A 15,039-nucleotide genomic window follows, 5' to 3' on the forward strand; every position below is an offset into this window, starting at 1 on the left:
TTTATGCAAAGCGGAACATATGAGTTATGATAGAGTAAAGACTGAAATGACTAGGCTTTAGTTCCCGATTTCATTATCGGCGGTGAAAAGCATGCTCGCGGCTGTAGATCGGCGCTGCGTTATGAATCATATGACTGCGAGAATTCCCAAACTTCCTGTTCCAGCACAACAGAGTGAAAACAAGAGAAGCAGGACTGAGTGCCTTGTCAAAGCAAAGGCACAGAGAAAAGCGTCTTTCTGGTAAGTTAGGTCACAAAAGGAGAACGCAAACATACCTATTTCAAGCCATTCACGTGCATAGGTAACGAGACACGTATATTGTTCATTTTTAAAAGCGTTAGCTGTTGCTACAGTAGATGTGTGCATATAGGAAGTTGTGCATTTTCATGTTTTATAAGTCAGTATTATAAATACAGCTTTCAAAATCATTCATCTAAACGTAAAATGTATTTCGCGACACTTTTTAATTTCGATGTAGGCTATTTTGTTGTAGTTAATACATGCATAGCCTATATAACGTTAGAAGCTCGAGATATCGCTGCGTTTACAGACGATGAAACATTTTACACTGTACGACACACTGAATGAAGTAATTTTGCTAGCTTGCAGGCGCAGCGTAGAGACTCTTTTATTTGGGGTTTGTGGCGTGGACCCGAAAAGTCTAATTCATTTCAGCGAATCGGTTCGTTCGAATGGTTCTCTTCAGCGAACCGAATCCAAAAGTGATTCACTGGTTCATTGTGCTCAGTTTACGAAAGTCCGCCGTGTGGCATTTAATCGTGTGTTTATGTGTTAAAAACACTGTATTCCACCACGATATGTTAAAATACGCTGTACAGATAATGCAAAACGTGTGCTTCACGAACAAACAAGCGAATCGGTTCAACTGAGTCATTACCTTGAATTGATCCAAGAGAATCATTGCGAATCACACAAAAACCTAGTGTTTGTATGGTATTTCCCACAAAAATCTGATTTTGAGATCTGAATTTGCTGTACAGTACATGTGTTATAAATGAATCCCTCATGAAGATCTCTAGTCATTTAAAGAATGATTTGTAGATGTTTCCCTGTTAAGGTTTAAGGTGTGTTGCAATGCTGGGATGGGTTACATGGCTTTTGTTAATGTTGATCATGTTATGATCTCAAAGTGTTTCCTTTGGGATTTAGGAGACAATGTGCATAAGCTGCAGAGAATGGAGGAGCTGATAGTTGACAGGAGAGTTGAGGACGAGAGGAGCTTGATAAAGACGCCGTCTGATGTCCAGGCCGACAACCAAGAACATGACTCGCCCACGTCCACACGTCAGAAGCGGTCAGTCCAGCACGGCTCTCCATGTTTCGTCTACACCCTGGCTTTTTTCTCGGCTCTGGGTGGATTTCTGTTTGGCTACGACACAGGAGTGGTGTCTGGAGCCATGCTCCTGCTCAAGAGGGAGATGAACCTCAGCTCTCTGTGGCAGGAGCTGCTGGTGTCCATCACTGTTGGCGCCGCGGCCGTTTCCTCTCTGGCTGGAGGGTATCTCAACGGACTTTACGGCCGGAGAATCTGCATACTGCTCGCTAGCTTCATCTTCTCTGCTGGAGGAATCATCCTGAGCATCGCACACAACAAAGAGGTTCTTCTGTGTGGGAGGCTTACGGTTGGGCTCGGGATAGGTAAGTTATATATAGTAAAACTATCTGAGCTCAGTTTGTGTGCCTTATCGTTTTTGTTTGTCCCGTGTGTATTTTTTAGGAATTGCATCTATGACCGTGCCCGTCTACATCGCTGAGGTTTCACCTTCTGAACTCCGAGGTCAGCTGGTCACTATTAACACTCTGTTTATCACCGGTGGGCAGTTCGTAGCTAGCGTGGTGGACGGGGCCTTTAGCTACCTGCCCCATGATGGCTGGAGGTGAAGTTTTACCTCTTAAATCTGTCTTTATAAAAAAAATTTTTTTTCCTTTTTTTATGATTTTATTGTGCTACTGTTATATGTTTGCCACCCAAGAGGTCTGAATTGTTTTCACTGATGCTCCCTGAAACCCAATACAATTTGTAATAAAAAAAAGTTGTATTAATTAAACATAAAAATAAATTAATAATTTAATTAATAATTTAGCATTAAATAAAATATATGCAAATAATATTTAATAAGTAGTCAATATTATTACAAACTATACAGTGAATCCAGTGGCTCTTGCTGCTTGGGGAGAGATGTGTTACGGTGTTATTTTTAACATATTGCATTTATTGATATTTTGAAATAGTTTTTTTTTTTTATTCTTTTTTTTTTTAATTTTTTTGTATTTTGTGTTTTTTGTTTTTTTGTTTTTTTATATGTTTTTTTTTTTTTGTATTTTTTTATTTTTTTGTGTTTTTTTATTACTTAAATATTCCTTTTTTTTCAAAGCATCATTTCTAATTTTAATTAAAGTTTTTATCTAACTTATAATTTTAATCTGTTTATATTTTACTTTATTTCAGCATTATTTCAGTTAACAAAAACAATCCTAATTGTTTTAGTTTTAGTTAACAATAAAAACGCTGGTGCTATCACTTTTCTGAGTGACTGCGTTTAATATACAGTATATTCAATAATATGTATATAATATGTATAAAATATTAAAACAACAGAAATTGTCAGAACACATCAGCTACTGCATAATAATACCCTGGCAACTACTATATAGCAATATAAATATATTGCATATATCACATACTAGGGGCTGTCAAACAAAAAAAAAAAAACAGAATTTCGAATATTCGTCAAATTTAAAATAAAAATCCACATTCGAATGCAAAAACATTGCATTCAAATTTTAGGATGTGAGTTAGGGCTGGTCCGAATACCATTTTTTGAGCTTCGAAGCTTCTGCAGTAATCAACACCGAATATTCAAAGCTTCAGAGGGAGGGGGCTAAACATATTCTTTTCTCAACACCTTGCGACACCCGTGACAAAATACAATAGAACCTATTATGTTCTCTACACCGGATGCCACGCGGCGTGATAAATTCCCAACAGTAAACTGCTGCTGTGTTCTATTTATGACGTACTGACACAAATTTCAAATGATTTTCAACGGTCGCTTTGTAGACAGACTTTAGCTGTTGCGTATGTGTAGACACGTAATAAAGGCAGGAATCTCTATGTGTCTGTTTGCATTTTTATTAAGTCGAGAACCGTTCATCCAGTTAACTTTTTTTATGATTGCAGTGGGCTAATTGCAAGTATTTTCCAATCAAATTAAGTGCACGCAAGTTTCAAGTCGCATATTTGGCACACTGCCTTTGTCTCGTCCTCACTCAATTTAAAGTGCTCCCACACAGCTGAGGTCTGCGGCATTTCTGTCTTCTCTTCCAGATGAGCTGCATCATGACGTTCACTCATGAGATTCATATTCAAGCCGAATGAGAACTGTTTCGCTGGGGATGCCAGTTGTTGAGAAAAAAAAAAAAAGATTATTCGAATATCAAAATTGAAAATCGAATGCCAACCCACCGAACGAATATTCGATAATCAAATATTCTGGTCCAGCCCTAGTGTGCGTTAAGGAGGCAGCCTCATCAGTGGCATACGAGATATATAATTTTTCATTAAAATAAAATATATTTATAATGCCATGCCTTTCTGTGCGTTCACACCACCACCGCCCATAGCGACAAAGTGGCCGGAAGTCATTCATTTTAAATGTGAGCAGGCATTGAGCAACGGTGCGGTGCGACTTGGACGTTGAGAGTGTCAAGGGGAGTTGAAATCAGAGCAACTTGTTCGGCGGCAACCAATTAGGAATGTAGGAGTCCACTGCTTCAGAGGATTCCAGAGAACACAGCCTAAACTTTGGTTCCAACTACATTAGTTCCCAAGCAAAATTGAGTTTTTTTTAAATAAAAAAAAAATGATACATGGACCAAGGTGTCTGAAATTGTTCATTATTCTGGTGAGTTGCTGATGTGCAGTAACGTTATAGGAATTATAATCTAATGATATAATAAATAATAGTACAGTAGTCCCAGTTTACTTTTAAACAAATTTCCCTGATTATACTTACATTAAGTAATGTTTATACTTGATTATATTTACTTAAGTAACATTTTCAATGCGGGACGTTTACTTGCATCAGAGTATTTTTACAGTTCTTTATACATTATTAGGTAAAGGATCTTAATACTTCATCCACAACAATATTTAATGAGTTTAACTTATAACATTACTCTCATTGTGGTTAGTCTGCACAAGATCAACAAGCTTGTTTGCTTTGCACCCCTTTTAAATACAAGATAAGCATTCGATCTACGTCAGAGCGTCCACAAATCTTCCTACAGCGTTGTTAGCAGGGCGGCCAGAACGATTTTTGACGCTCTCGACGGCGGCGGTGTGAAGGCACAGTTAGAATACTATGAAATATGTTGCGTGCCTTGTTCTGTGTAAAAAGCCACATCATCTCACAGAAGGATGTATTTCAAACACTCGACTGATGTTATGATTTGAGTTTGGAGTAAAAATATGTTAAATGTGGTATTTTCACATGCTTTCAGATGGAGCAGCATTTACTACACAGAGCCGTAGTTCACTGAGAAGCTATTAAACAGCTGTAATTAATCGCGAACGATTTCTTCGATTTCATAATCACGCAGTAAAATCGTGGTGTTTTGTTTTCTTTTTTTTTGTAACTTGTCAGAGAACTACGGCTCTGTGTAGTAAATGCTGCTCCATCTGAAAGTACGTGATGATGATTTCCTGCTGATTACAGAACTGGCTTTATTAACAAAATGCGCATATGACGATCACATTCGATTAATCGTGCAGCCCTACCCCTAATATAATGGTAGAAGAAACACTGCAAGTTAACTTTGAAAAAAATATATTGAGACTTTATGGTGGGTTTTTTCCCCATCCCACTGCAACTCATGTTTTTAAATGAAAAATGTACTCTGTGTGATTGACTTTCTGCCCTTTGTATTAAACTATGCATACATACATACATGCTGCTGTTTTGTTTATTGTTGTTTAAGCAACATAATTATAATTGGTTTATAAAAATTATTTTAGACATTATGCACTTTTTCACAGATAGTCATGTTATCTTATGCTTTTAATAAACGTGCATTAATAATATTTTGCGTTTCGAGCAAAATATTACTAATGCACGTTTATTAAAAGCATAAGATAACATGACTATCTGTGAAAAAAGTGCATAGTGTTTAAAATAATTTTTATAAACCAATTATAATTATGTCGCAAAATGCAAAAATATAATTCGAATTTTGATAATATTTTAGTAAAACATTCGTATTTAGTTTTTCACCCATTTTGACAGCCCTATTAGATACACGCATATTACTTATACCTAAATATGTATAAAACGATTATATAAAACTATGTGACAATGGACCAAAAAACCTGCTTCGGTGCTCCAGGGTCACATATTATAAAAATAAATAAAGAAAAATTGTCATATTGAGACATTCTACAGGAAAAGTCGAGAATTTGAATGTGAGAGAAAAAATGAGATAGAAAAGTGTTTCATAAGAACCTGGTTTTTGTAATCATTTTTGTGTTCATGTATAGGTATATGTTGGGTTTGTCAGTTGTTCCTGCTGCGCTGCAGTTCCTGGGGTTCCTCTTCCTCCCGGAGAGTCCTCGCTGGCTCCTGCAGAAAGGAGATACCCAGAATGCTCGGCTGGTGCTCAGTCGAATCCGTGGCAGTGTAAATGTGGATGAAGAGTATGAAAGCATACGGAGCAGCATTGAGGAGGAGAAGATTGATGCTGGAGGTGAGATCATCCAGAAACCTGGGAATATTTCAAATAGCGTTTTCTAGGACATAGTGATATCAGATTTCAGCTTTTTTTTGAGGGAATTGCTTACATTTGTGTTAATTTAGCAGAGGGTTATATAAGCAACTCAGAAATGAGAAATACAATAAAGTGATTCAACCTTGAAAAAACAACAACATTATTGTTCTTTATTGTCCTTTTGCAAGGAAATTTGTCATTGATGAACTGGAATCCAAATTATTTTTTATAAAACCTAATCAAGTTATCGTAACTGACTAGAAATTAAGTTGTCAAAACTGTATGATGTTTGTGTAAAATGATGGTATAATTTTCACTGATTGACTGATTATCTTCTAGAGGGTCCAGTGTTGTGGCGTATCCTGACGTTCGCTCCAGCACGGCGAGCTCTGATCGTGGGTTGTGGCCTACAGATGTTCCAGCAGCTCTCGGGAATCAACACGGTCATGTAGGTTACTAGAGCGCATTCGAGGCCATTTGACTCCCTGGTAATATGACTAAAGACCCCTTCACACCAAGAACAATAACTTCAGCGATAATTATACTAGTGTCCACAACACGGCACAATAACATTCTCTTTATTATAACTGCTGCCGTTATAACTTTTGTTATTTTAAATGCTGTAGCTCTTTAAAGCAGGATGGATTCTGGTTGGATTTCAGTATTTTTTTTCATTCATCAGCTGAAGAATTGTTCTAAAAGTGGTATAGCTATCATTGGAGATGCCCCGATATATCGGCTGTCAATATTTATTAGATTAGATTAGATTTAGATTAGATTCAACTTTATTGTCATTTCACATGTAAGGTACAAGGCAACAAAATGCAGTTATCATCTAACCAGAAGTACAGGATATACAGTGTCTACAATATGTTACAAATGTACAATAAATATACAAATAAGGCAGTACTATGGACATAATTTACAGATTTTTAAATACTATCAGCATGATATACAGACAGGTGCACTGTGAACATACTATACAGATGGATTATGTAATAATTGTATATACACTATAAGCAGAAACTATGACCATATGAACATTATTTGCTCTAGTGCAATGGACAGTAAAAAGTGCATAGAAAAATATTCCAGTGTGCAAACAGATTATTAGCCATATTTTATAAATTTAATAAAATTTAATCAGACAGTAATTGTTTGTTAAAATCATTATTAGCATCGGCCAAAAAAAATCCAATCAGTCCATCACTAGTTAACGATATTAGGGGCAAAGCACCGAAGGTGCTTAAGCACCTATTGTATCCTTTAGCGTGATTTTCTTCTTCCTCTTCTTCCGCCACAAGTCTAAGCCCATAGAAATGCTTGCGGGAAAGTTGTGAAATTTGGCGCACTGATAGAGGACAGTGAGAAAAATCACAATAGCAAATTTGGAGTCTCTAACTCAAACTCTCTAGCGCCACCACTTGTCCACAGTTGCACTCATGTTTATGTTAATAACTTTTGAACCGTAAGCCAGAAAATGAAAATATTTTTTTTCCTTTGAAACCAACCATAGTTGAAAAAAAGTTGCAATTACCTTTATATTTTTTCTGTGTTGAATTTTTTAGTTGTCATAATTGTAAGAATTCCAAGATACAAACTCATAATTGCAAGGAAAAAAGTCTGGATCATAAGAAAAAAAAGAAGCTGCATTTACACTGTGACACGCAAATATTCAATTCAGTCCAATTCAAGTTTATTTGTATAGCGCTTTATATAAATACCTGACTAAAAAAAACTGATTTGTAAGATGTGAACTCAATTGTGAGTTTAGAACTTGCGATTGTGACATATTAACCCGCAATTCTGAGAAGAAAAGTCAGAACTAATAATTGTGAGAAAAAGGTCAGAATTGTGGGGAAAAAGTCGCAATTACCGTTTTTATTTTTTTATTCCGTAGTGGAAACAAAAACAGAATTGCGAGATGTAAACACATTCTCACAGTTCTAACTTTTTTTCTGTCAGTTTTCAGAACTGTAAGAAAAAACTCAAATGCATGATACAAACACATAATTGCAAGAAAAATGTCAGAGTTATGATAAAGTCAGTTACTTGCGACTAACAAATACCTTGGGAAAAAAAAAAAAAAAACAGAATTGCAAGATGTGACCTCAATTAAAACTTGCAATTATGACGCATTAATCCATAATTCTGAGAAAAAGTCAGAATTATAAAATTAAAAGTTTCAAGCTTCCGTAGTATACTGCCTTGTCATTTCAGAATAGTATGTGAAAAAATATGCAACAGTGTAAACTTTCAAAAGTAGAATGCATCCTGTGCACATTATCCACACTGCGGACACAGCAGGGGTAGTGTGGTAGCACTGGGAGCCCTTCTGAACATTACCTAGGACTCCAATAACCAATTATATAACAGTACTGTGTATTTTAAGGGAATGAATGATCTCTCTGAATGCTGCAGGTACTACAGCGCCACCATACTGCAGATGTCGGGAGTACAGGATGATCAGATGGCCATCTGGCTGGCTGCTGCCACAGCCTTCACCAACTTCCTGTTTACTCTAGTAGGCGTGTGGCTCGTGGAGAGGGTGGGCCGTAGGAAGTTGACTCTGGGCAGCATACTAGGTAAAGACTCAAACACAGCCATAGACACGGGTCCTTACTAACAGACTGAAGTATGTACAGTAATATTGTAACGTGTGCTGTGAATTACTCAGGTACTGCTGCAAGTCTGATGGTTCTCGCTGCGGGTTTCCTGCTCTCGGCTCAGGCCTCTCCACCCGTGACCTTTCACCCCAATGACCCCTCCCTCCACAACTCCACCTGCATTACATATGGGTGAGTTTTGCTTTGTAGTAGACTAGATTGACCTTTTGGATTGTACCAGAATAAGGTCTGTGCAAATAAGAAAAATAAAATACAGTACAATATATTTGAAGATAACCTCAGATTACTACTGTGACTGGAGTTTGTTTTTCTGCCTGTACATTAAAGGTTCTGTGAATCCTGCATGTTGAATCCAGATTGTGGTTTCTGTTATGGGAAGAATGGCACAGCCGTGGTTGAGTCGTCATGCATGCCTGTGGACACGGCAAACACTGAAGCGGCTGCAGCGGGAAGGTAATACCTCTACTGTATGACAGTCTCCAGCCTTGTGAAAAAAAAAGTGTACTTGCAAATGTACAATTATAAATATATTTAAACCCATGACAAGTCCTAATTAAGAAGGTAAAAATACTCTTAAGTTCAAATAATTGCATTTAAAGGCTCTGTATGGAATATTTCAACTGTACTAAAGCATAAAATTACCATAATATGTTTTCAGATATTTAGGAAACATGTTCACATACTTGTTTCCCTGAAAAATAATACTATATCCAGTTATTCTGCTTTGAAATGTGTGTTCCGTGTTAGAATGTTTTGGAGTGTCAATTTAGTCTTACAATATTTAGACACCCCGGGTTGCCAGTTGTTGGAAAACACAGCGTATTGTGGCCATGGAAGCCAGCAAAGAACAAAGGTTCGTTGCCTTCCATTGTCATTTGCGCTTGTTCCTGTAACATGTCCTCAATCTGGCAACCCTCATGAGTGTTGAATCAGAGGAGGAGGTGGCAGGAGAAACAACTCTCTCCAGTATTTTGAATTTGCCCATTTCAACAGCTAGCTGTCAATTTCCATACTATAGCATTTTAACTATTTTTTAAAGTATGCTACAGTGCACTTCTTTGCATATGATTAATTACAAATTTTAACTAAATGTAAATGTTAACCTAAAAGTCTTGTCTTATTGAGGTGTTCCAATGGCACGCAGGAGAGTCTAGGTGTATTCTGGGCCTATAACTACTGCCCAACATCTTACTCCTGGATTGTTCTGCTGGGTCTCGTTCTATATCTGGCCTTCTTTGCTCCAGGTGAGTTTTCTCAGTTCATTGTAGCTTAAAGTAGCCATTAGTGATCATAAAGCCTGATGTCAGGTTGTGTGTTGGAGCAGGTATGGGTCCTATGCCGTGGACGGTGAACTCTGAGATCTATCCGCTGTGGGCTCGGAGTACAGGGAACGCCTGCTCTGCCGGGGTCAACTGGATCTGTAACGTCCTTGTGTCCCTGACCTTCCTCCATGTGGCCCAGTACCTGACATACTACGGTACATCACAGTACACACACGACCCACAACACTATAACAGTGTTTATGTGCTATACAGATTCCATCAGCAGCTAAAATCACTAGGTGGTTGCTATGCAGTTGCTAGGTTGTTCTGGGTAGTTGCTATGCAGTTGATGGGTGTTCAGGTGCTTTGCGTGTTGCTTTGCGGTTGCTAGGGAGTTGTTATGTGGTTGCTAGGTTGTTGTTGTTGGGCAGTTGCTAAGGTGTTTGGTGTATGTTGCTATGCAGTTTTCTATATTGTTCTGGGTTGTAGATTGGATGTTTTGTGTGGTTTCCAGGGCATTGCTAGTGGTGCTTGAATGTGTGTTATTATGTGATTGCTGGGTTGGTGGTTTGGGTGCTCTTGGTGCTAGAGCATTATTTTGTCGTTGCTAGGGTGTCCTTTGTGTTTGTCATGGATTTTATAAGGTTTTAAGATGTTCTGAGTGTTTATAAACGTGTTATACAGCTACTAGGTTGTTCTAGCTAGCTGTGCAGTCGATAGGTTGTTTGGGTTTGTTTCTAGAGTGTTGCTTTGCAGGTGACATTGTTCTAGTTAGCTAAGCAGTTGATGGGTGTTCATGATTATTTAATGTCGCTTTGCAGTTGCTAGGGAATTATGTGGTTGCTAGGCTGTTGTTGGGCGGTTGCTAAGGTGTTAGGTATCTGTTGCTATGCAGTTTTTTTTGGTTGCTCTGTAGTTGCTAGGGGAGTTGCTAGGCTATTCTAGACCCGTTGTTACTAAGGTGTTTTGAGGGTGTTTTTGTTGTTGTTGTTGTTTTGGTGCGCTGTTATGCAGTTTTTAAACTGGGTGGTTGCTTGGGGTATTCTGTGTGGTTTCCAGGGCATTGTTAGGGTTGCTTGAATGTATGTTGTTATGTGGTTGCTGGGTTGGCTTAGGAGGTTGCTAGGGCATTATTTTGTCATTGCTAGGGTGTCCTGTGTGTTTGTAAGGCACTTAAGGTTATTAAGGTGTTATGACTGTTTATAAACATGTTGTCATGCAGTTGCAAGGTTGATGATTGTTTGGGGGATTGCTAGCATGTTGCTTTGTGGTTGCTAGGGAGTTATTATGCGGTTGCTAGGGTGTTATAGTTAGGTGGTTACTAAGGTGTTACATGCATGCTGTCATGCAGTTTTCTAGGTTGTTCTGGATTGTTGCTTGAGTGCTCTTGAGTGCTTGGTCATGTGGTGCTATAATGTGGTTGCTAGAGTGTTTGGCTGGTTACTTACTAGGGTGTTGCTTTGGGGTTGGGCTTTGCAAAGTTGTTGTCATGCAGTTGCTAGGTGGTTCTGAGTAGTTGCTATGCTGTTGATAATGTGTTCAGGCTGTTGCTTGCTTCTTGCTTTGCAGTTGCAGTTGCATGGGAATTGCTAGGTGTTCTGTTGTTCCTTGGGTGTTCTGAGTGGTTAATAGGGTGTTGTTTTGGGGTTGCTAGGGTGTTTTAGGTCGTTGTTCTTGGATAATTTATAACCATAGCACAAACGATGCTGTACTCTCACCAAAGTTTAATACATAGGTTTAGGCGCTTGTTGAAATCACTTACCCTAATTGTAGTAATTATACTTCTCTGCAGGGGAAAAAAGCCTAAGCTGAAAAACCAGGCTAAGCTGATTTTAGCTGGACTTCCAGCCTGGTCATAACTGGTTTGCAGGCTGGTTTTAGAGGGTTTTGACCATTTCTTTAGCTGGCCAGGCTGGGAGTCAAACCAACCAATCAGCTAAAGCCAGCTATTTCCATTTTAATCCAGCTAAGACCAGCTTAGGCTGGTTTTAGCAGGTTATTGACTTTGAATTAGGGCTGGACAATATATCGAACGATATGATCATGTGCATCTCGTCAGTAAAGCCGGTTCCATGATTAGCGGTAAATCCTCTTCACCTGCTTTCAAATGGAGCTGCAGTTAATACACAGAGCCGTAGTTTACTGACAAGCTACGCTATATCGAGTTCATTATCAAAGGCGATTCATCTTCAATAATGAACTCGATATAGCGTAGCTTCTCAGTGAACTACGGCTCTGTGTATTAACTGCAGCTCCATTTGAAAATCAGGTGATGGGGATTTACCTGCTAATCACGGAACCGGCTTGATGAGATGCACATGATCATATTGTTCGATATATTGTCCAGCCCTACTTTCGGTTTTACTGTTGTGTTGTAAATGATCATATTGTGATCTTTACTTGTATGGTGACTATTGCTGAAATGTGTTTAGAGAAAATGAGAAAATTTCAGTGTAAATGTCTCCTTTGTCCAGGTGCGTTCTTCCTGTACTCCGGTCTGGCTCTGCTGGGCTTTGTGTTTGTGGTGGGCTGTCTGCCGGAGACCAAGGGTCTGCGTCTGGAGGAGATCGAGTCTCTGTTCGGGAGACAGCTGTGCAGCTGTGGAGCCGGCGGCAGTCAGAGCGTTCCGTACACCCGGGTAAACGGAGGAAACTACCGCTCTGATGAAGACGTTACTGATGATGAATAGACACTGATGAAGATGATTCCTGGTGTGAGGGACGCTATGGTTCCCGTTCCAGAGATTCAACGTTCTAGTTGACTCATGTTTTAAAACCGCAATTGTGTCAATTTGAATACAGTACATTGATGCTTGATAAGCATCAAGATATCATCAGATATTTCTACGATGATCATATTTGCACATGTACAGATGAGTAGTGTTATAGGCAAATGCGCCGTTTGCTTAAGTGAAGGCTGTCTGGATCCATGAGAACAGGAAGTGAGATTGTTATCCGAGTTAGTGCTCTGGAGTGTGAGCCATGTGCATAAACTTTATTAAACTTTATTATATATTAAAACTAATGTGTGTGTGTGTATTTATAATTATGTAATAAATATACAGTACACAGTACACACATATATATTTTGTAAACATATTTTGGATGCGATTAATCCTTTGACGGCACTAGTTGTGTTTAATTGGGTGTGTTACGTGCTGTTTCTTTGTATTCATTGAAATTTGATTCAAACTAATTGTTTCAAATCAAAAGTTTCTACCCAGTTCTTTTTTTTTCTTCTGTGTGCAGATTCATTCTGTTCTCATTTTCAAAAGTAGGTTACAACTTGTTACTTTGGCTTCTGGTGTTCTCAGTATAATACTCAGTCAATCATTGAGGCAGTTTAGCCATTTCAATATTTAACTATTGTCCCTGAGAAGACTCTATGACGTTGAAGTTGCTGCTGATAAATGCTGTATTTGTACATTTTCAGATGAATAAATGTTTCTGAATGGTGGTGTCAGTCTCTTGTAGAGTTCGGTGGTCTCGGCTCCGTTCAGTCTTGTCCCGATCTGACCCTCTTTGACCTCTGTACCCCTCATTTAGCCCAGAGCAGAGCACTGGGTACACACAGCACTAGATTAGGAAGCAGGAGAAGAAAAATCATTGTGTGTGTGTGTGTGTGTGTGTAAATGAATTGGTTTTGTCACAAACGACACTGGATTAGCGTCTAGTGTGTCTCAAAGGTGAGCTGAACTGAAGTGTACTGTACACTGCTAGAAAGTGTCCTTTGTACTGTACTTGAGTGTGTGTCTCTGGTAACGTGAGAGCGAGTAACTGGACACTGCAGTTTGGCAGGAGGTCAAGAACTCTTTCACCTCTGTTAGCAGCACTGAGCAGAACTGGGCTGTTTTTACTTCAGTACACTGCCCAGACCCCCTTACTGTGGAAAGATCTTCCCTTCGTCCTGTAAAACATGCTTGAGTTGAATGTAGATTAAATAAACCAGTTCTATTATATTGTAATGTCTGGTGAAAATCAAAGTGTTACCACACGAGAGCACATAACACCACTGCATCAGATACAGCACGAGCACTAAACAGATTTTTATGGTATTTGTGATGTTTTTATTTGGTAACACTTTCCGCCTTATAATGAACCTTACAATACATTTCATGATTTTATGTATAATTGTATCCACAGTTATGATCAATTCTAATACTTATCTATTCATTGCTACACCTTTAAAAAGTATAATGCATTAAAACACATAACAAACAAACCTTTTAATATTATAATGCATTTTAACTTTGGTTACAATGATTTATAAAAGATATATTTATAAATGTATTACAACATACATGTATTACATAATTTATTACAAAGGGGTTAAGTATACAGTACCTTTAGGAAACATTATATATGAAGACTTTAAGTGCTGCAATTATGTTTTTATACAAAACAAATATGTATATTTATGTGTGTGTGTGTGTGTGTGTGTGTGTGTGTGTGTGCATATAGTGTGTGTGTGTGTGTGCACACGCACATTATTATTATTATTATTATTATTACTATTATTATTATTATTATTATTAAGATAACTTCTGTTTGTCTAGCCACTGATAAATGAAAGTATACTCAAACTTCAAAACATTTCATGCAGTGTAATCGCAAACTAGTACTAAACGTTTTATTATTATTATTATTTTTTTATTATTATTATTATTATTATTATTCTTACTGGTACTGCATGTATTTAGTAGTGCTCTCAAACGATTAATCACATCCAAAATAAAAAAATTTGTTTACATAATATATGCATGTGTACTGTGTATATTTATTACGTATATATAAATACACACACATACATGTATATATTTTGAAAATATGTACACGTTTTTACATGTATATATTTATATTCATAAAATTTATATATAAATATATTGAATATAAACACAACATATTTTTCTTTAATATATGCATGTGTTTGTATTTATATAAAAATAACAAATATACACAGTACACATGCATATATTATGTAAACACACTATTATTTTGGATGTGATTAATCTTTTGACAGCACTATTATTTCTAATACAGTATTTAAGTTATATATATATATATATATACACACACACAGACACACACATATATAAAACGTTAAATCAACAAAATAAATTCAGTTACATGATAAATATATTAAATATAATTAATAATAACACCAAATAAAATATAGGTTCAAAATAAATTTAACTGAAATGACTTCAGCATATCAGCATCTCTGCAGATATATCCCACAATGTGAAGTAATCTGGAATATCTAGAGTCTACAGCTGTTATATCTCTCGTAATATCAAGCCGAACAGACTGGTTTGCATGCGTGTGGTGACGTCACCCTCCAGGGGTCTCGGAGGAGGCGTGGTTTGG

At 37.5% G+C, this 15,039-nt stretch overlaps 1 protein-coding gene across 3 annotated transcripts; it reads left to right on the forward strand.

Annotated features, from left to right (window-relative positions):
* The first annotated feature begins 105 nt into the window (after positions 1–105).
* LOC109050967 (proton myo-inositol cotransporter-like) lies at positions 106–13,129 on the forward strand. Of its 3 annotated transcripts, none has more exons than XM_042753603.1 (11): positions 106–240; positions 1,171–1,659; positions 1,739–1,898; positions 5,558–5,763; positions 6,124–6,232; positions 8,206–8,369; positions 8,462–8,582; positions 8,739–8,864; positions 9,537–9,655; positions 9,736–9,888; positions 12,148–13,129. In XM_042753603.1, the coding sequence occupies exons 2-11, from the start codon at positions 1,197–1,199 to the stop codon at positions 12,360–12,362; spliced, it is 1,836 nt and encodes a 611-aa protein (XP_042609537.1). In that variant the 5' UTR covers positions 106–240; positions 1,171–1,196; the 3' UTR covers positions 12,363–13,129. The 3 variants fall into 3 exon arrangements, with proteins under 3 accessions (XP_042609537.1, XP_042609538.1, XP_042609539.1); XM_042753604.1 differs by having other exon boundaries at positions 110–240; positions 1,174–1,659; XM_042753605.1 differs by lacking the exon at positions 106–240 and having other exon boundaries at positions 1,175–1,315; positions 1,402–1,659.
* The last annotated feature ends 1,910 nt before the right edge of the window (positions 13,130–15,039 follow it).

Source organism: Cyprinus carpio, chromosome B25 (genome assembly GCF_018340385.1).
Source record: "Cyprinus carpio isolate SPL01 chromosome B25, ASM1834038v1, whole genome shotgun sequence".
Classification (NCBI taxonomy): domain Eukaryota; kingdom Metazoa; phylum Chordata; class Actinopteri; order Cypriniformes; family Cyprinidae; genus Cyprinus; species Cyprinus carpio.